The sequence below is a fragment of the Eulemur rufifrons genome, chromosome 11 (genome assembly GCF_041146395.1).
Source record: "Eulemur rufifrons isolate Redbay chromosome 11, OSU_ERuf_1, whole genome shotgun sequence".
NCBI lineage: Eukaryota > Metazoa > Chordata > Mammalia > Primates > Lemuridae > Eulemur > Eulemur rufifrons.
In genome coordinates, this window is record NC_090993.1 from 11,133,236 (window position 1) to 11,156,441 (window position 23,206).

The 23,206-nt window shown below is 37.8% G+C and overlaps 1 protein-coding gene across 1 annotated transcript in view; it reads left to right on the forward strand.

Annotated features, from left to right (window-relative positions):
• Positions 1-23,206, forward strand: part of RYR2 (ryanodine receptor 2) — a 467,985-nt gene that overhangs the window by 201,600 nt on the left and 243,179 nt on the right. The window contains exons 18-23 of the mRNA XM_069484586.1: positions 10,954-11,072; positions 11,421-11,554; positions 12,813-13,054; positions 16,846-17,038; positions 18,774-18,990; positions 21,198-21,302. Of these exons, the coding sequence (XP_069340687.1) occupies positions 10,954-11,072; positions 11,421-11,554; positions 12,813-13,054; positions 16,846-17,038; positions 18,774-18,990; positions 21,198-21,302 (1,010 nt within the window). The remainder of the gene's footprint in view (positions 1-10,953; positions 11,073-11,420; positions 11,555-12,812; positions 13,055-16,845; positions 17,039-18,773; positions 18,991-21,197; positions 21,303-23,206) is intronic.

The window sequence follows — 23,206 nt, forward strand, 5'->3', positions numbered from 1 at the left end:
AGTCTGTTTCGTGTTGCTATAAAGGAGTACCCAAGGCTGGGTAATTTATAGAGAAAAAAGGTTTATTTGGCTCAGGATTCTGATATCTGGGAAAGTTCAGAATTGGGCATCTGCGTCTGCTGAGGGCCTCGGTCTGCTTCCACTCATGCGGAAGGCGAAGGGGAGCTGGTTGTGTGGATATCACGTGGTGAGAGAGGCAGGAAATCAGAGAGAGGGGTGGTGGCAGGCTCTTTTAAACAACCAGCCCTTGGCCAGTCGCGATGGCTCACACCTATAATACCAGCCCTTCAGGAGGCAGAGGCAGGAGGATCGCTGGAGCCCAGGAGTTCAAAACCAGCCTGAGCAACATAGTGAGATCCCATCTCTACAAGAAACTAAGAGTAATTAGCTTGGCATGGTGACTCATGCTTGTAGTCCAAGCAGGAGGATCCCTTGAGCCCAGGAGTTGGAGGTTGCAGTGAGCTATGATGATGCCACTGTACTCTACTCTGGGCAACAGAGCAAGAACCTATAAAAAAAAAAAAAATATATATATATATATACACACACACACAATACAAACAGCCAACTCTCATGGGAACTAAGAATGAGAACTCATTCACACCCCCCTCCCCAGGTAGGGCATTAATCTCTTCAGGAGGGATCCACCCCCATGACCCAGACACCATTCACTGGGCCCCACCTCCAACATTAGGGATCAGATTTCACCGTCAGATTTGATGGGGACAAGCTATATCCAAACTATAGCAGAAGTGACTATTACTAGTGTTGCCATTTCACAGATGGAGACGTGCGGCACAGTGAAGTTGCTTTTGCAAGGCTGCATGAGGCACGCAAGCTGCCGAGGCAGGACTTAGACCCCAGCCATGTGGCTCCGAATTTCATGCTCTTTCCCTTCATGATAGATGGTGCCTCTCGGGTGGGGGCCGTGGGCAGGCAAAGGATTGAATGTGCTCTGTCGTGTCCTTCTAATGTGATGAGGGAATATAATAACCCTCGAGTGTAAATAGGCAAACTCGGTTGACAGGAAGTCATCGAATTTCAGAGTGGAAGTGATCTCCAGCTTCCTAACCCAGCTAACTAGCTCTGCATGCCTCTCACGTTGGCTCTCCTAAGCCACACTGCACAATGCAGACTTAGTAAGTGAATGATTTGAAATACTGCTCTTCACTGAATCACAGTGTGTTTTAACTTCCCCTGGTAGTACTTTCTGATACTCTCAGGTCTGAAGCGATTTGCTTAGCTTTCTAAAAATACATCCACTTTTAAATGCATTTTGAAGTTGTACTTTGCCCTGCACATACTGATAGATTTCAGGATGACAAACCATTCTGCATGTCATACCCTATCTGGAATAGTGCTTTTCATCAATCTATGACATAACGTTTCTCCTTCTGGCATTCCACACTTGCTAAGTATCAGAATTAGGTTATTCTATAAAACCTTTGTGGTTATTGGGAATAACGCCCTTGGTTTGTCTTTCTGTGGGAGAACTTTTAAAATTGATGTCAAGCTCAGGCAGATGCTATGATCAGTTTACTTGTCTGCCCCAAATCATAGTTCTTAATAAAGAATTTCTGCTTTGAGTTAAGTATCTTTTTGAGGAACTGATTAATCTGTATTTATCTAGAGGATCTGCCTTAAAAATGCTCCAATGTAGATGACTTTTAAGCATTTATTTAAAGGGCTTAAGAGCAATTAATTACATCTGTCAGCATTTCTGCAGATACTGACATGTCGTAGGGTAACACATAGACATTAGATTTTTGAACATCTTAATGACTGCATAGTTTTCCATTGTGTGGCCAAGGAAATCTTAGATGAATTTAGGGCACTGTGCTGACAATGTCATAGACATTACTTCCCTGGACTTCCACGATTATTCTGTAAGATAGGTTCTGTTATAATTTCCATTTTACAGGTGAAGAATCTGAGGCTAAGCAGCTTAGAGGTCATTCTTTTAAAGTCACAGGAAAATAATGAATTTCTGCTTGACTTTGTATGGTCTGTAAGCTCCGTGAGAGCAGGAATGATAGCAGTTTTGTTTTTCATTTTTCTCATACCCAGGCCCTAACACAGAGAGTGCCCCATTTGATGTGCTCAGTGATGAAAGAGTGAATAAATGAAACAAACCCCAAAAAACTCCAAACCCACAAACCATGAGCATCAGTAGCAAGATAAGAATATCTTAACATAGTAATGATTTCCTGTCTGGCATTAAGCACTCTGTTAGCTTTTGAGATACGGCAATTTATGCAAATAAATATTTGTATAGAATAAAATTTCTAATATTGTTAGATGACTGCTGTATCACGAACTGCCTTTAATTGACATTCTCTTTTCTTTTAACTTAGCCTTTAACTTCTCTAGTTCATCTGTCTTTTATAAATCATGGCTCCGTAAATTGAAGGCAGCAAACTATCAGAGGCCTAATTAAGGCTGCATAGTACATTATAATTACATTGCTCATTTTATGTGCTTTATTGCAGCTAATTTATCCCAGGGAACTTTTGGCTCAGATTCATCTTGTCTTCCAACAAAATACCCTAGGTCTCTTTATTTTACTCATGGATCCATGCATGATATTCCATCACTCCATATGTGAATAGCAATGTGACACACCTTTATCTTCACTAACTTCCACTTTTATTAAATTTCTCTCCTTTTCCTACTTTTGCAAAACTCCATTATATTTTAATCTTAACCTCTGTCACTTTTTCTCTCTGTCTCAGCTTTATGTGAGCTCAGGATTTAATGAGCTTATTTTCTTCTTTAGCCTCAGAATTATTATAAAAAAATTGAAGCATATGCAGTTGTGTTTTCCCAATGTGGCTTGAGACCGCATCTCTTACGTGTGTTGTTTTTAAGCCCTTATATATTTTAATATTGGTATCAATTTAGTGCATTTTTCTTTCTCTATTTGGGTGAGATATGGAAACTCAATTTAGGGTAGCTCGTATTTATTTCATGAGTTAGTTCCCCGTTAACAGATAGAAAAATGTGTGTTGCTTCTTTTTCTCTTTATTTTCTCTCTAATTATTTGTTTTAAAAAGTTAAAAGACAAACTTAGCAGTTTACCTCATACTGAAACTCAATTTCTTGACTTCAAATTTATATCCATTTTAAATGACCAAAAATATTCTTCTTTTGCTTGGTAGTGCTTCCAACTGTGACATGCAAAATTCACTGAAAACATTTGAAAAAATGTAATTATGCTATATATTGATTATTTGTTCAAGTCTTGCTATTTGTTCCAGGTTGACCCAACCCTCCCTGGGTAGAGAGAGCAAACTAAGCTCCCAGTTAGCTCAAATTAGAACTTTCTGCCATTCCTACTTTCTCATTCTCCCCCATACCTGTGCCCACCCTTGAAAAGGAGACAACTTGCCTGTAGTGCACGATTTATCACTGATTGTTAGTTTAATTTAAATTGGTGGAATAGGCTGGACATGATGGCTCACACCCTAGCACTTTGGGAGGCCGAGGTGGGAGGATCGCTTGAGATCAGGAGTATTTGAGACCAGCCTGAGCAAGAGTGAGACCCTGTCTCTACTAAAAATAGAAAAATTAGCGAGGTGCGAAGGCATGTGCCCAGTTACTTGGGAGGCTGAGGTGGGAGGATTGCTTGAGCCCAGGAGTTGGAGGTTGCTGTGAGCTATGATTGGGCCACTGCACTCTAGCTGGATGACACAGTGAAACCCTATCTCAAAAAAAAAAAAAAAAAAATAGTGGACTAAAACGACAGATGTGTGCCATTACAGAACCTTCTCAAATGCACAGGCCTAGGCATAGATTAGCTGTTACACATAACTCAGATTGTTTCTCTTACAGCCTCACCATTGCAGCATAGCAACAAAAAACCCCCCAAAAACACTCCAAAACTCCTTGGATCTTTTGCCAGCATGGAGCTCGCCGGACCATGTCTTCTGCTATCTCTAATTGCTGCTTACTTTACTTGCATGTTTTTCTTACACTGTTAGTGCCGCGAGAAGGAACTCCTGTCAACTCTGGGAGTTTTCTGCCTTGTTTTAGCATTTCTTAAACCCTGTGTCTACTTGAATAAACTTTCACTGTGTTTTTGGCTGCGTTCTCCTGTTGTGTCAAGTACGCAAAGCCTTCCGCAGTTCTGCCTACTTGGCTTCCTCACTTTGTCTGTGTGGGTCTGCCTATGTCTCACCAAGGTGTAACAGACTGATTTAATTTCTCCTGGATTTACTAACTTACCTTATTTTATTGTAATAACTAACTTTGATTCCATGTCATCATAGATACCTCCCCTGAATTCTTCTCTGATTAGTATTGTGTATTTAGCATTTCCCTAGCTTTTATGTCTAATTTTTAATCTCTGCTTAAGAAGCATATCTGTAATTCTTCCCTGTCGATCTTTATCGCATTTGCCTTTTATGTTACTTTGTTACAACGATAACATAGTAGCAGGTGCTTGCATAGCATGACTGCTCCAGGCCCAGTTCCAAATGCCTTATATATATTGCTCCTCACAACACTCCCCTCCCCAGGTACCATTACTGTGTCCGTTTCACAGATGTGGACATGGGAGCACAGAGAGGTTAAGGAACTTGCTAAAAACTTACTGGTATTCAAATCTGTGTACATTGGCTTGAGTCCATGCTTCTCACCACTACATAATGCACCAGAATAATAGTGATGCCTCTTATTATGGTATTTCCCCATTAACTTTGTAAATACCAAGTCTACCAGTCAATCCCTCTTTTGGAAGGATGACATACCTAGTTACTACATTCCAGAACAATTTTCTTTTAGCTGCTGTGGATAACTCTGGCCTGTTGTTTTGTGTTCTGTGTGTTTTCCTGTTCTTTCTCAGTCACTTACCAGTTTGTTTTCCCCAGTCTTTTTACTTATTATGTCACTTTGTTTAAATTTAATTACCCGGAGCTAGAAGAAACATCTCCCTACTTCCATTTGTCTTCCGTGAAATTAGTGCATATTAATAGTAAGGTTCTGATCGAAAAGCTACAAAGAGTTTCAATGCCCAGGTGTGTGTGTGGTGTAGGGGGGACCCAAAACAGCACCTTGTGGTCTGAAAATTTGCAAGTCACAGTGTCTCTCCTTGTGACATTCATTGATCCTGCTGTGGGCGCCATTGTAGTGTTTGACTTGTGCCAAATTCCCAGTGTTTCTTTCATGAGGGGGCAGTTTAATTCCTACTAAATCTCACCCAGGCTGGAGCCTTCCTGTTTGCCCACCTCTCGCCTAGACCAAAGAGTTTCCATGTCACCATTTTCTCATGCAGCCGTGTGCTCCTTGGGGGGTAATATGTTGTTCAGTGTCATCGCTCCCACTCGAAATAGAGATGGAGGAGAGACTTCCTTTCTCCCGAAGCCGAATCATACTCCTGTCCTTTATGCATGGAGAACGTTCTCTACCCCTCATAGCACTTGGCTGTTCCCAATACCGTTAATTTATTCCTCCATGTTTTGTTACCTCCTTGGAGATTTTTCTTTCTCGTGAGAATATAAATAATTCAGAAAGTTTCAACCATAAATGTTTTAAGGCAAATAGCTAAATATTTGCATATATTAAACATGCACCATGGCTGCAACCTTAATTTTACATTCTGTGCACGACCACCACAGAAATTTACCTAATTCACCACGTCAAATTTTTCCTCAGTGAAATTAAAACACAGGTAAGGAAATCATAGCACTAAGAAATATAAATTCCCTGTTATGTCATCTGTCTTCTCTGCCTTTAAAAAAATAAGTCAGAGGTTTTAATATGAAAGTCTCCAGATATAAAATATGTCAAAGTAGTTATTCTACGTACAGTTTACAATAATAAATTTTGTTATGAGTAAATAAACAAATTGCAGATTTATTTTGTTTAAGCTGAAGATGAGGACTGACAGTTCATTTATATTCATTTGCTCCATCTCATGTAGATGGACCTCCTTGGGCCCTTGTGTGCTAGATAACAAGGAGGCTACATCAAATCAATCGCTGTTCTCAAGGGCTCATTTCTTCAGTGGGAGGTTGTAAATGAATGTAAATAATGTTAATATAATGTGATCAATACTACGGAAAAAGGGAATAATTGATTCATCCCACGGCATTGGTAAGGACTCACCAAATGAGGTGACTTTCAGCCTTTGCAAGATGATGGAGATTTTGCAGTCTCAGGAAAGGGGAGTGTGGTTAAGTCTGAGAATATCATGGGCAAAGGATCGAAGGTGGGAAAGTTACTACGAGTTCCAAGAGGACTTTGCCTCTCTGGTTCACTGCTGATCCCCTCTGCTTAGAACAGTGCCTGGTAGGTACTTAATAAATATTTATGATCAATATTTAGGTAAAAGTATGTATTAGTCATTCTTTGTAGGAGGAAGTGGTGGGAATTGAGGCTGTGAGGGAACTGTCTAGTGTAGGGACTGATACTTTAATGGTATGCTTAGGGGAATGAACTTTGACCTTGTAAAGTCTGGGGAGCCATGCAAGGGGGTGACATCGTTCAATGTGTGTTTTAGAATAACAGCTGCCCACAGTATGGAAGATGGATTGGGGAGGGAGGAGAGACCGGAGGCAGGGAAGTAGCAAGAGGCTATTCAAAGAAAGAAAAGGAGGATGCAGTTAGGAGATAAATTTGGACACAGGATTAATGAAATTTAATGACCAGACTGGGTAAAGTGAGAACGTGAAAGAGGATTCCACAGTGACCTAACGCTTTTAGCTGGAGTATATGGATGGACCAGAGAAGCAATTTTACATGTATATATACAAAAAATGGTAGTGTATGTTCAGTTTTGGAAAAGTTGAGTTGGGGACACATAGAGATCATTCTAGTTGAAATGCCCAGAAGACAATTAGGAAATGGTCTTTGAAACCAACCTGGAATAGTCAACCTAAGTTCTTGTTACTCTTCCTCGCTAAGGCATAGCATGCATATTAAATGGCCAGGACTTTGAGAACGACTCTAGTTTATTGCTGTATAATACTGAGTCCTGATGTAAACCCTCAGTGCTATAATTTGTGTGTTCTGCGTGTGGCAATGGGTAGGTTTTGTTTATGCTTATTCTAAATTTATGGAATGAAAATAAGTTCATGGAACTTAGGTGCAGTATAGGATTAGACTTAAACAGAATCGTTCTGTAAATTACAAGTTAATTATAATTATATACTGTGTGGAGGAAAGGCAGGGAATGTTATTGCCCATTTGTTGTCAGGCTTGGCTAAGTTGCATGAATTGAATAATTATTGAGATTTAGTGGCAGAAATAAAATGGAAATAGACATTTGTGTTATGGCTTCCTATTGTGTTATGGTTCTTTTAAAATACGTTTCTTACTATAAAAGTTATGCATGCTCATTTCATAGAATTTATGAAATATTGGAAGAGAAGTATACCTACTAATCCAGCAATAACATTTTATATATTAACTTCTGGTCTTTTTTGAAATATATGTTTTATACAAATAAATATATTTTATATAGTTACAATTATAACGGATATCCTATTTTACATCTACTTTTAAAAAGTTACATTATATATTATATATTTCCATGTTATTAAAAGTTTCATTAAAATCACTTCTATAAATTTATTAAAACTGATAAAATCGAATTGCTTTGCCTTATTAATTTTTATGTTCAATTGAGATTATATTTTTTGGGGCAATTTGTAGGGCATTCATAATTCTTTCATTCCAGTAATACTGTTATATCTACCAAATTTTCTTTGAGAATCTGACAATAGGCTTTATGAACTGTTGCTATTTCTGGGTCTTATTCAGTGTATTTAGAATTTAGTGGTCAAATCATCTTTAGTCCAGTATTGCCATTATAATCTTTATTAAGCACTATTTCTCTGCCTCATTTTCCACCCAAGAGTTCAAGGCATACGTCAGCATGATTTATTTTATTTATTTATTTATTTATTTATTTATTTTTTGAGACAGAGTCTCACTCTGTTGCCCGGGCTAGAGTGAGTGCCGTGACATCAGCCTAGCTCACAGTCCATTCCTGGACTCAAGTGATCCTCCTGCCTCAGCCTCCCGAGTAGCTGGGACTACAGGCATGCACCACCATGCCTGGCTAATTTTTTCTATACATTTTTAGTTGGCCAGATAATTTCTTTCTAGTTTTTAGTAGAGATGGGGTCTCGCTCTTGCTCAGGCTGGTCTCGAACTCCTGAGCTCGAGCGATCCACCTGCCTGAGCCTCCCAGAGTGCTAGGATTACAGGCATGAGCCACCGCACCCTGCCAGCATGATTTAAATATACACATAATATAATATAGCTCTTCTTTGTTTCTTTCAAAAACAATCTCTTTGGTATTTCCAATTTGTTTTCCTTTTAAGAATATTTTACTACAAAAAAAGCGTATTTATAATTTATTTCAATAAAATAAATAAAATTTATTATGGTCAACCAGGGTTGTTCTCAAGGTACTAGCCATTTAATAGGTGCATATTCTAAGTTGTTCCAATAAAATTGAACATAAAAGTTGTTTTCTCTGACATTTTATTGTCAGAATTAGTAGAATTAGAGGCAGTCAATTTTTTTCAGCTAAGTGTGTATTTATTTGTTGGATGTGACCTGGTAGGATTGAAGGAAAAAAAAAAAAACAACTTGTTTTAATGTTAAACTCCTAATTCTGAAAACCTTCTATTAGATGAAGCTAAATATGAGAAAAATCAGGGATTTATTTTGCTATTGCCATTCTTGCATTTTGTGGTATATGCTATTCATTAGTCAAATCTAGTTTTCTATCTTTTTTGATATACTCAGGTTTAGAAATGCTAAACCTTCATGAACATTATTTACCAAGAGAATTTGTTGTTCTTGGCCTTCTACGTCTTGGTCTTTTTTCTTAATAGTTAAATTCTATACCAAGGATTGGCAAACTTTTTCTGTTAAAGGCTAGTGTTTTAGTCAATCAGGACTGCTATAACAAAATAGCATAAACTGGATGGTTTATAAACAACAGAAATTTATTTCTCATAGTTCTAGAAACTGGGAAGTCCCAGGTCAAGGCTCCTGCAGATTTGGTGTCTGGTAGGGGGCTGCTTTCTCATAGAAAGCTGATCCTCCCGTGATGGTGGCGCAAGGGACAAAAAGCTCCTGTGGGACCTGCTTTATAAAGGCATTCATCCCATTCGTCGGGGCTCTGCCCTGGTGAGCTGATCACCTCCCAAAAGGGCCCACCTCCTAGTATCATCACCTTGGGGGTTAGGATTTCAACTAACCAATTTTGGGGAGGCACAAACTTTCAGTTCATAGCAGCCAGATAGTAATTATTATAGGCTCTGTGGACCATAACAGCCCAAGGTCTGTTACAACCACTCCACTCTGCTTTTGCAGTGTGAAAGCAGCCATAGACAGGTCTGTAAACCTGCGTGGAATGTGCATGGAACACACAATAAAGCTTTGTTTACAAAAATAGGTGGCTGTGTGTTCTATAGTAATAAATAACGGGGAGAAAACAAACAAAAGCATCAGGATAACATGACTAATCTATTAAAAATTCTTATTTATTTATTTTTTATTTCAGCATATTATGGGAGTACAAAAGTTTAGGTTACGTATATTGCCCTTGCCCGCCTTCACCCCCTGCCCCCGAATCAGAACTTCAAGTGTGTAAAAATTCTTTTCTTTTAGTTTATCTTAGCTCTGAATGAATAAGTTTATTTTATCACGACATTTTTAATAATACCAAAGGAGGTAATATGTAACCATCTTCTTTAACTTATTCATCAGCCTCTTGTATTATTATTTTCTGTTATCTTTGATTTTTAACTGTCATGAGTTGTTGGAACGTAACAGCGGATTTTGAACAGCACCAAAAATTAACTCAAGATCTTTTGGGTTTTTTTTTTTTTTAACTGAATATATAATATTTCAACAAAGTAAGTCATTCGTGAGGAAATTAGCATTAACAGCCCTAGTCTTGTAATGGATTGGGACTTGGATCAAGTATAAATTGTGAGAAACTTAGAGAATTACTTCTGTATTCTATCTGTGTAAATTTGAAACTTTACATTTCTTTTCCAAGAACATGAACTCCATTTGAGATGTATGAACCTTTCTATAGGGTTCTTCTTGGGCCCATCCCAATACTATGGAACTCTCAGAGAGGGAGATCAGGTTATTTGTATGTTGTGTCTAGTTGCTATGAGTGGCTTGAATTCTCATTATTGACAAGGCAAACTTGCTCTGAAAAACTGAATACAGATGTACACATTTAGCTTTTCAAGTTCACACTAAAAAATCTGATAATGAATTTTTTCATCTTCCTTTTTTTTTTAAACCTAGTTAAGAAAAAGTATGTTCCACTTTATCTTTTGTGATGATGGATACTTAAAAATATCAGTATTTTTAATCAGATTTTGTGCATTTTTATTTATTTTTGTATTGTATGTTTCTCTCATTTTGCAAACTGAGAAACATTGTCTACTATAAACCTCAGGAAGAACGTAATGATCTCCATGAATTAGGATGTGTTGTTACAGGATTATACTTTCAGTGCCAAGAAGCCTCATAAGCTGACCCTAACCTACCTGTCCCCTTCCCCCTTGCTCTGTACATTTTAGGCACACCAGGTATGCCCTTCATTCAAGACTCCACTCATACATGTACCGCCCTTCCTTTCCTAGAAAGTCTGGAAACGATCATTGAATGTATTCTCTGAAGCCGTCTCTATGTGTTGCTTTCTTTTCTACCTCCTGCGGGTAACATTACGTGCTTCCTCAGCTAAACACTGTGCCTTAGTTGTCTGCCTTTTCCTCCCTCAGCTGTGATTCCATCATCTTTGGATATCAGTCCCCTCTCGCACACGCCACCTGTCACCTGTCAGAGTGCCTTGTGACAATCACATTGAGCACCAAATAGTTATATGTTGAGCTGAATGAACACGTGGAGAAAAAGGAAGACACTGGCCTTTGCAGAAAGATTACATTTTTTTCCCTTTCTTTGTTTTACCTTTAGGTATTCTCGAAGTTTTACACTGTGTGTTAGTCGAAAGTCCAGAAGCTCTTAATATTATTAAAGAAGGGCATATTAAATCCATTATCTCACTTTTAGACAAGCATGGAAGAAATCATAAGGTAAGGAAACCATTTTATTTCTGTGAATGAATTCTGGAATCATTTAAAAAATATTTTTAACGTAAGATAACTTTTAAAAGGGGTGTCAAATTTTTCATGAGTATTTTTCATCTCTTAATTTCAATCAAGTAATACTGTTTAGTGTTTATTCATAGCGTCAGTGGGAGCATCAACAGTTCTCCATGTGTGTATGAAAAAAGGCTGGGAAATCAGTGGGAACATAGTGTAATGTTTATGTGACTGAGTCACACATAACTGGAGGGAATATGTTTGTTTTGTGGAACGTGCTGCTCATGCTTGATTCTGGGAGGGGAATTCAAATCAGTTGACAGTAATGTCTCTGTGTAGGTTCTAGACGTCTTGTGCTCACTCTGTGTCTGCCATGGGGTGGCAGTCCGTTCTAACCAGCATCTCATCTGTGACAATCTCCTACCAGGAAGAGATCTGTTACTGCAGACACGTCTTGTGAACCACGTCAGCAGGTAAATTCAGATAGACGATGCCACCAAATGGGTAACATAACAAAAGAATTTGTGTTCTCACCCTGTAGCTATGACACTAATATGGCCATTACTCAATTAGGATCTTTTATGTATTTCCCCAGTGAATAATAGAAATCTTTTCTACCAATCAAATGGGATAGCGATAAATGAACCACGGAAAATACGGTTTTTCCTTTGTTTAGAAGCTTTTGTTTATCATTGACACCTTCAGGAGCCGGCCTAACAGTCATACAGCGATGTAGTTGTAAAGAATTATGTTTTACGCCTTCTTAGAATATAACTAAAAACGCCATCCTTCAGTATCACTTGGAGTTGCCCGTTATATACAATAAAAAATAGAATGTCCAAAATATAATAAATTCCAAAAATAATCAATAAAACTGTATCTTCAGTTAGATCTATCTTCCAAGATCACTAACATGTATTGAGTACCATATGCCAACTACCATGCTAAGTGCTTTACATATATTCTATACTGTTTGTGTTTGTACTTTCCTAGGTGCTACTATTATTCACATTTTATAGATTAAAAAACTGGAACTAGAAATGGAACTTGGTCTAACTCCAGAGACTGAGCTTTTAACCACCGTGCCACACTGCCTCTCCTATCCCCCCAAATAAACACATAAATAAATAGTCATACATACTGCTTATAGTCAACAAAATGCCATGTGTGATGATAGTAACTGTGGTACATTCTGTCTAGCACCTATCTAGGAGATACTCGCACTGTATCCTGTTTAAACAGAAACGTAGGATTTGTTGTATATTTCTATGTTGTGTTTTTTAAGCAGCATTGATGTAAGACTTCCTTCCTGGTTCTTTATACAACAGACCTGTTGTTAATGAGTTGTAACTCCTGAGACCTTCACTAAACCCTAGTATTCTCATGAGAATTCCCATAAGTCCCCCCCTAAAATGGAATTAAAGACAACTTACTAAAATTTTTCTGTTTGCAGCGATGCACATGAACAACAAAATTGATTAATTACCTTGGTTGCTTCACAAACAACATGACCTGGTTCAGCCTCATACCCTATGTGACACAAAGCTGTAGAACTAGCTTTCATTGTGGTTCAGTGATTATTTTAATAATTTTATAGTATTTAAGGAAGCATTAATTTAAAATGTGGCATCTTCGAGAAGCAGGGCTGATGTTCAAAATGGTGAGATGTAAATGAAAGCCGTGGAAGATTTGTTTGGACTTTTCTCACGTGCTCTTCCTGTCTCTTTAAAGCATGAGACCCAACATTTTTCTGGGCGTCAGTGAGGGGTCTGCGCAGTATAAGAAGTGGTACTACGAGCTGATGGTGGACCACACAGAGCCCTTCGTGACAGCCGAAGCGACTCATTTGCGAGTGGGCTGGGCTTCCACCGAAGGGTATTCTCCCTACCCTGGAGGGGGCGAAGAGTGGGGTGGAAACGGTGTTGGAGATGATCTCTTCTCCTATGGATTCGATGGCCTTCATCTCTGGTCAGGTAAGTACTATCCGATTCCATTCATCATGACCTAGAAGGAGATCTTTTGCTCTTGCTGTGCATTTCTGAAAGCTGTCGGTGCTGCTTCTGTGGGCCACGTTCACTATTCAGAAACTTAACCTTGAGAATGGCAAGTAAGAGTGTTGAGTAAAAAGCAGAATTTCACTGGGGGAAAAGAAAATGCTCATAATTATAGTACCTTTCAAGGAAATGTATTGCTTATGATTAATACTGTATATTTAAAGAGTGGCGTTCCAGTGCATGAATGGACTGTGAATTACTTGTATGTTTCCTACTTATTAATTGGTATGTGCAAAGCTTTAGCTGCCAATGTAAAAAGAACAAAACCCAAACCCTGGAATATAAATGGAAGAAATAGACTAAGTTCAGCCTTCTGCTAGAGAATATAATGGCAAAAATAAGTAATTCGTAAAGTGTAGTAGTTCGTAATCAAATGATACTTTCTTTTGGAAGCATAGAACAGTATAAAAATCTAAAGTTCAGGGTTGGGGAACCTTTTCATGTTGGAAGGCTGCATAAATTGAGCTGTAATCAAGAAACTTCAATTAGATATACTTAAAAATGTACATTATTTTGTAAAACTCTACTATGTACTTAATTTCAAAGAATGAAAACTGTTTGTTAATTTTGAAGTTAACTAACCTTTTAATGACTCTGTTGTGTCTGCTTTTTGTTGGAAAGCATTTGAATATTCAGTTGCAGCATGGAGGTCCACAGTTTCAGTTGATCCTCTAGATGGGTGTCAGTCATTCATGACCTCAAGGGCGTCTTGATCTGGGTTAGGTAGGAGAATGTAGATTTTCAGCAATAAGCAGTTAAAAAGCAAGAAAGCATTTTTTGGGCTTGTTACTGAAGGCATGGGTATTCTGCATTTTTTCATATTTCAATGGGATCTTTCTTAGCATCAAACAATGACTTTAAAATGTCATCTACTGAGAGCTCAGTCAATTCATCTGTAGTTCTTCAGGTGCCTTGGTGATACCAACTAGGTGAGTCTGAAATGCTAATTGGAGTGTGATGTCATGATTCTTTAAGTCAGTGAACCTTTCATTGTATTCTCCAATTGATAGGTCTATAACAGCTGCGTATTCCTCAAATGATTCGCATATATCATCCTGTTCATCAGTGACCTTTGCTAACTGGGAAAATGTTCATCCAAAATTTCCTTCTGAAGAAGTGTTTTGAAAAAAGATAGCTTGATATGGTGGAAGGCCCATCAAACATAAAATAGGGCAAATATCTATTTTATAATACATTTTGATGATAATCCTTTGGATATTATTATTCTCTCTCTCTCTCTAGCTGCTAGTATTGCTCTGCAGGAATTGGGTACTCAAGTGAATGAATGAAACATGTTGACTTCTTTTCCCATTATGCAGAGCTTGGGGGAAAATAATAAATAATAATTGTCTAATAAGACAATGCCAAGTTGCTTCCAATTATTTTAGCCATATAACACATTTCACCATTTTTGTTTTTCTATTCATTTTGAAGCATTTTCTTTCAACCCATTAAAAGTACCTAGTGCTTATGGAATTGAATCATGTGTATTATACCTTTAATAGATACCAAGTATCTATTAAATAGAACAATAAGAACAAAACACATTTTAGTGACTCCATGAACATATTACAGAAAGGATGTGGAATTTTAGGAAAAAAAATCATCTAGAAATTTTATTCATTTTTTAAAGTGGCAAGAAAATATGTACCATATCATGCCCATAGTTGAAAGGTATGTTCTCTCAAGCCACTAGGAGTCTACGAAATGCTTTGCTAATTTTAGATTCATACTCAGCAAAGACACATCTAAATTATCTGGAGTGTGACTAAATTACCAAGGTCAAATTCATTTAGATAATCTTCTTGGGGTCATTCTCTTATTACTTTTCTTCTTAATGGTTAATATAGAATTTAAAGTGTCAAAGAGCACATTTTCTACCACTTAACATTTTATAAGTAGAGAGTAGCAATATTCCTTGGAACCAGGATTCGGTTCATAAGCAAAAGTTTTGAGCTATGTCTTCATTTTTTCTCTCCACTTTAAACTTTGCACAGTGTTGCTATTAATACATCTCCTGTCTCTGAATGCAGAATTGGATTTTGGGCATCCGGGTCCCAGGTATTTAAGAGAACAAAAGTGTGAAAAATTTTGGTGCTTTTAGAGAATTTAAATATGGAAGTATGGAGGAATGTCATAGAACAGTACAGGAAGGATGGATAATAAATCAGAGTGTTGCCGCCTTCCTTTCTGGTGAATTCAGGGAATAGGAATGTAGTTCTCATATGGATTTGACATAGTTTATGTAAATGCAACCTGAAAATGCTACTAACTGGATTCCACAGTGTGAGTGCCTTTGGAACTGTGTACCTCAGGTTGTTCACTGTTGGTCTTCTCTTAACAGTTTGTTTCAGACCTTGCAAAGCAGTTTATCATGGTCACTGTTAGTCATTAGCATGAGCATCAGATCCCTCAAACTGAGCAATATATTTGGATTATAATAAATACCTGTTTAATAACATTTTTATTAGCTATGGATCTTGACACAAACAAGAAAATAGACCTTTTTCTGTGAGATGCATTGCTTTTGTATGAATTTTTTTTTAAAACTATCTTTATTATATTCAGGGAATTGTAGAAGAGCCATTTGATAGTGAATTTATTGCTTGTGGATTTGAATATTGGTAAAATAAAAAGTGTCCACATTTTTTAAAGTAAACATTCTCTACTACTGGCATTTCAAATACGTTCTTGGTAAAAAATCTTGGCACGCTAGAAATAAAAAGAAATGTTATAAAAATACAACGCATGTATCATGAAATCTATTTTTGTCTTTGCTCAAATTGAGGAGTATGTTTGTATTTGTGAGCATGTGTGTTTGGGAGAACCTTTCTTTTCTTTTCTTCTGGTCTGCAATGATAAACTGATACCCTTGGGACTAATTAGCAAAAGACTTCTTACATAGTCAGGAATGGGCTTAGACTGTAGGTTGACCAGGGCAAGAAATGATATTTATCAAATATCATTTTCATACCTCACATTGTATCCTGTTTTACTTACGAAGCCAGCCAAGGTCTTGTGTGAAATAAATTTAACTGTGAAACAAAAACAAGCCAATTGAAACAATAAACAGTGAACTGCAGGAATAAATGATCACATTTTCTGCTTTCATTATCCTTCTATGTTTTTATTTTGAATTTATAAAACAAAGGGAACTTACCATTTGAAAAGGGAACTGACATGCATTCTGATACAGTACCTGCTATACCTGAGACTGTGTTACTCGTAAAACATTTATTAGTAATTTAATCATCATAACCATTCTAGGAGGTAATGGTCTTTGGTGCTCTATTTAGAAGATAGCAAAGTTCAGAGAGGTTAAGTAATTTGCTGATGGTCATACAAGTAGTAGGCAGTAAAGTAAGGTAGTTATTTGAAGTCAAATCTTTCTCTGGAGATGTTCCTCTCACATCATTATTATATTATCTACTCTAAGATAATTTCTGCATCAGATGGCATCCATCTACAAGCAGAAATTTCTGCATATCAGAAGGTCCACTTTACAGCAAAGAGAGCAGCCTGGCTCCTGAAAAAAAGCAAGCCTTTTTATCAAAGAGTTTAGCATATAGCATGAATTTGCATTCAAGATTTATTCCATTCTAGTGTCGTGCATTGGTTTGTCACTGTGTATTCATAGCTTTGACTTTAGCTCTGAGGTTGACTTTCTGAGATAAAATACATTACCTTTCTTAATGTTTCCCCCCCAATAGGTTGTATTGCTCGTACTGTAAGCTCACCAAACCAGCATCTATTGAGAACGGATGATGTTATCAGTTGCTGTTTAGATCTAAGTGCTCCAAGCATCTCATTCCGAATTAATGGACAACCTGTTCAAGGAATGTTTGAGAATTTCAACATCGATGGCCTCTTCTTTCCAGTTGTTAGTTTCTCCGCAGGAATAAAGTTAGTATGTCTATGTTTTTTGGTCTTTTTCCCTTCTCCTTTCTCGTACTTCCACAGAAGGTTCTACACTGCCTTTGTCTTGGTTCTCTAACCTTTGCTTCTCCCTCTCAGGCGTCTGTCCACAGGACATTTGCCTGTCCATTGAAGGAAGAGGCAAGGTTCCCCCAAGAGAGGAATCTTGGGAGGCCGAATGCTTAGTCCACAGATTCTGCCGTTTAGATGTGGGCAGTCTAGTAACTCTCCCCCACATCAGTATCCCGGAATATTTCAAGTCCATTTCTCAAGTTCATCTTTTACTTAACAAGGGGAAATTGATAATATTGTTTTTAAGAAATCCCATTTATTTTCTCATATTTATTTTCATTAATTTTCCTTTTTTAAAAAAAAAAAAAAAAACACAGTTCCCCATCCCACTCCAAACCCCCTCATTTCTACAGAAATTAAATGCCTTTTTTGTTGATGAGGTCCAGAAGTTTCCTCTCAGTGTTCCCTTCCCCCTGTTCCCTGTGTAAATTCTCTGCCCATGATCAACTGTGCCGATATGTTTCGTCTCTTTCCTTTTTTGGTATTACCAGAGGGAAACAGAAATTAAAATTACAGTTTATTGGAGTTCTCCAAGAAAACTTTAATAAATGATGATCTGTTATAATAAGGGGCCACTCTGTCATCTACATATATATATATTTATATACTTATAAACATAAATATATAAATATTTCTGCCTATGAGGGTGACTCCCTTATTTCTACTGATCATCCATTTATTCTTGTTAATCTTTTCATTATAATTCTTCTCCCGGGAATCATTCCTAGTTCCAAAAGCACCACATTGAAGAAGGGACACAATAATCTTGAAATATTAACTATCCATGTACCAGATTACCTTTTCTGGTGGATTTATACAAATTATGTTTCTATAGGTATTTGGATTGTTTTAAGGTGTTTGTTTTTCCTCACTTTTTGTTTTATTTTATTATTTTATTTTATTTTAATTATCTGGCCTGGGACTCAAACACAAATTAGAAAAAGAATTAGAAATGAACTGAAAAATTTGAATTTATTTTTATAAGCTAATAGCCCCCAAGAAATCGGTATCATTTAACTGTTACAAAAAAAATGTTGTTCAGTGGAACTCAGATTATTTTTAATTAAATGTGTATGATGTCTAAAAGATTTTCGTAAGTTCTTTGTTGTTGTTGAAATTGATACACAGTAAAATAAGATTATCTGCTTTCTTCAGCAAATGGAAGTGACATCCGAATCCCCTTTAAGGAGTTTCATTAGGAAATTGGGCACTGGACAGCGACTGTTTTTTTCTCATCCCTAGTTCAGCCCTGTAATTTTAAGCATACAGACATTTAGATCATGTCTTCTCTTCATCTGCTGATTACTTGGGTACCTGGGGACACTAATGACCTCTTACTATGGACAGGTAGTTCATTCCCTTAGGAGTATGATCTGCGTGCTTTAGTTATTTCCCCAGTGAGTGATCAGCCTTCACTGATCCATTTACATAATCTAATCAGGTTTTCTCTTTTGATCACTATGATGCCCTCCTGTTTCACCTATTATTATAATTAGAGGCTCTTAGATTCTAAGGTGAGGACATCTTGATGGTACTTAGTGAAAATATGTGGCCTCTGATAAAGTTAATAATTTTTTCCTAATATTGTGTTGATCAGAAAACCTTTATGTCCACCAGACATGTCACTGACTCTGACATGCATGCCTTTCAGGGTACGCTTTCTGCTTGGGGGACGCCATGGAGAATTCAAATTCCTTCCTCCACCTGGGTATGCTCCTTGTTACGAAGCTGTTCTGCCGAAAGAGAAGTTGAAAGTGGAACACAGCCGAGAGTACAAGCAAGAAAGGACTTACACACGGGACCTGCTGGGCCCCACCGTTTCCCTGACACAAGCTGCCTTCACACCGATCCCTGTGGATACCAGCCAGGTAGCGAGAGCAACTCTAATGGCAACCGTTTGTATTGTAGTCGTTCTGATAATCAGCGGCTTTCAAACCTGGACTGGAACCCCCAAGAATGCATTTTACAGTAATGCAGTTGACATGTATGCCGAAACAAAACTCATAAAATAATGCTCATTCTTACCATGTCCACTTACTTTCTATTTTATTCTTGTTTTTAATAGTTGTCCCAACCCCATAAATTGATTTCATCATGCAATCATCGGTCACAACCTAAAGTTTTAAAACTGTTCATGATTCTCTTTATATTTTATTAAAATAGTTAATATTGGAGCTAGGCATGGTGGCTGGTGCCTGTAATCTTAGCTACTCGGGAGGCTGACACAGGAAGATTGCTTGAGCCCAAGAATTTGAGAGCAGCCTGAGCAACATAGCTAGACTCCATTCTCAAAAAATAGAAGTGAAAAAATTAGCTGGTCATGGTGGCACATGCCTGTAGTTCCAACTACCCAGGAGGCTTTGGCAGGAGGTTCACTTTAGCCCAGGAGTTCAAGGTTGCACTGAGCTATTATTGTACCACTGCACTCCAGCCTGGGTGATGGAGAGAGACCCCATGTCTTAAAAAAATAGTTAATATATTTAGTTTATAAAGTGCATATTATGCTTTTTTTAAAAATAAGCAATAGTAGCAACAGGTGGAACTTAGTGACAAAATTATACAAGCAATTTTAAGGTGTAAAAAATGTTAAGCTGATTTAATATCTGGGGTAGTGTACTACACTTGAAATAATATCATACAGATGTAATGCTTATTAGTTTTAGAATGTACATCTTTACATAGAGTAAACATGGAGTTTTTAATTTCTTTTTCCATGTAGACAAATTTATTATCTAGAAGATATTTAACTGACGTTTGTCTTGCGTTGAGACTGAGATCATGAACTCTGTAGCGAAAACGCCTGAGATCAAATGCTTTCTCTGGGACCTTGGGGAAGTTGGCTTGTTGATTAAGATACTGTGAATGCGTTTGCCGTAGTTAATAGATAACACATTACTTGGCATATAGGCACCCAAGAAACGTTAGCCATTGTTCCTGCTTTTCTGTTTCATAGATGTAATTGGTGTCCAGAGGTTGAATTAAATATTACATATGTATTTTGATGGTGATGTAACCTCAGTGAGCTTGGTTAGATATTCAAAGCTTATTATTTTGACGATCAAAGACGCCATTTCTAAAGTTTGAAGTTGAATTAATACCTGGCCTGAGAAGCTTCATTTATTTAGCAACCAGTTGTTCAGCTCCTAGAATCATATTTCTTGTTCCTCCATGCTGGCTTTTTCTATTATGTAGTTAAAATAAACATGCAAGCATTGTTCATGGCTAAAATTCAGTACGTGTTGTCCATTGATGACATGTAGCAGGGTGTGTATAGCTCTACCTAAGTTTGGTAGAAACAAGATTGGGAGGCTAGAAATGGACAACTAGATTATGCAATGGTAGCACATTGGGGACTGCCCGAGTCTAGATGACCTGTGTTGTCTCAGGGAAAGAAAGCAGTGATCACCTACTCCCTGTGGAGATGCCACCTCCTCGGTGGGCATCGTAGGCATTTGCCAGCTCCGTCTGGTGCAGGGACTAGTGGTGGCGTCACACAGAAGTGCTTTATCAAGATGTAAACAACCAATTCCTCCCCTTGTGTTCTTTAGTGAACATTTAACTTTGTCCTTTTAATGGGAACATGTAACAATTTTTTTCCTTGAGGCTTATATTTGGAAACCACTAACAGTAACAGAGCAGAGTTAAGGGAAAACAGAAATCACTGCAATCAGACATTTGCAGGTTGAAAGAGCCGATGAATTATAACTTGGGCACTGAATTTCCTTCACCCTGGCCTGTGGATGCCAGCCAGGTTGGTGTAAGAGCTTTGGGGTGATTTCTTGTTTTAAATAATGCACACTTTGGTAGTTTTCCCAAATCCATTAAACATCTTTCTTTGCCCCAACCAGAGCTCTTTTTTTTGTTTTTCTTCCTGAGCTCACTTGGAAACCTAAGTTGTCAAAAATGAAGGTCCCACAATCTGTCTAAAGAATGTCATGAAATAGATAGTTTAGAACCTAATTATATTATTATGTTTTAATGGTTTGTGGGGCAGTTTCATTTAGTTTGACCAGTGAGGACAATTAGCCCTGTTTGTTTCTGATGTGTGTTTTCTTTTTCTTTTTTTAAATTTTAGATCGTGTTGCCTCCTCATCTAGAGAGGATAAGAGAAAAACTGGCAGAGAATATCCATGAACTCTGGGTTATGAATAAAATCGAACTTGGCTGGCAGTATGGTCCGGTACGTAATTTTGAAATTTATTTTCGAATTCTGTTAGTACATTGTTCTGAAAACATAACTTTTTCTCCCTCATCCTCCTATGGGGTGATGTAAGTCCATTGGATTGATTTTTTTTTTTTTTTTTTTTTTTTTTTTTTCGCCTTACACATTAGTTTTTGGGCAGTTTTCCTTACTGCATTATTGTAGTGAATGTGCTGACTGACGTGTTCATTGAAGGAGAGTCTAGTTGCCTCGACAACTGAAAGTTATCAGTCTTTGGGATATATTTCATAGGGGCATCATGCAAAGGCTCTGTTTGATGCAATAGCATCATACAGAGACATTGTGTCATTTATCTGTTCCTTTAAAATGTATTGTATGCCTACCATTTGCCTGGTTGTGCTTGCTACCGGGGACCCAATGTTGAAAAGACCTTTACTTTAAGGTACTGTGTTTGCCTTTTAGGAACTTCCTGGTTAGTTGAGTAAGAGCCATGCAAATAATTACAGATTAAAGAAGAAATATTTAGGTCTTTCCTGGGAAACCAGGGAAGGCTTCTAGGAAGAGGGAAATACTTGCCCTGAGGCTGAAGGATGAGGACAAGTTGGCTAGCAGTCAGAGAGTGGGACCATATTCCAGGCAGAGGACCTGGCAAGTGTAAAAATGAGGAGGTGGAAGGAACAGGACATTTGCAGTGACCTTTCAGCAGCACAGCGTCGCCAGAGGACAAAGGACACGGTGCTGTGGTACAGAGGAACAGAAGTGGGATGTCAGGCCACGTAGGCAGGGGCCACGTCACAAAAGACTTGGGACAGAATATGATTTTATTCCGTAGGGGTCTAAAGAGCATTGAAAAATGCTTAGGAGGGAGGGGACATACTTAAGTCTATGTGTTAGAAGGAAGCTCCGCTGGGAGATGCAGGGAGAGGGCTCAGGTGCCCCAGGGGAGAGGGGCTGACTCTGCCTGGCAGTGGGGACGGAGAGATGTGATCACTGGGGGTGTTTCGGAGTTCAGGTGTGGGCTATGGTGAGAGAGGGAGGGAGATCTGAGCAAGTGTCTTGTTTTAGCTCGGACACCTGAGAGGGTGCTGGTGTTGGTTATTTGTCGTAGAGAATAAATGGGAGGTGGAGGTTACATAAATGGGGAAGATTATTAATCTTAGAACTCAGACACATTCGTTTTCACTTTTATGTGTAGCATTTAGGGTTAGAGATTCCGAGTTTAGCGTTAAATTTTATAACTCGATTTCATTTCCAAAGTTGTGCATTTAAGTAAATATACAAAATACATGCTTCTCTATAAATCCTGTTCGTTTGTAATGATCACCAGAAAGAAAGACATAAATAGATTGTTTCTAACTTGGCGACTCCTGAAGACTTTTGAAAAGTCTCACTCTGTTTGCATACTTTTTATGTGGCATTTTTAGAACCTGGTAATTATTCCCATGGAGTAATTTGTTCCCTGACAGCATATGGCTGTCATCGAGGTGTTACCCTAGCAGTAATGCTTATGTAATTTAGGTCTCTAAGAAGATAACAAACCTAATTACTGCTGCAAGGATAGAGAGCATCTTTCTCATAAATTTATTCCTCAAATCTTGAATTTAGTTTAATGCAATTGCTAATATATACTTTGAAGGATTGATATGAAAACCACCTCATTATGCTAACTGATTTTGTTAAAGTAGTAGAGTGATTTATAAGAGCAGGAGGTAACTGACAGGGTGAAATGAACAGCCAGGACCACCTCAAAGAGTTTATATCAGTCAGTCATGTCATTAATCGATGTTTTTAATCAGTTTGACTCTACACAGAAAAATTACTACAAATTAGAACCAAGTCATTACCATACCCTTCTTACACAGAATTAATTTCAATTTATATAACATTGTTAAGCGCCTGCCACGAGCCAGACATGGTCTAGG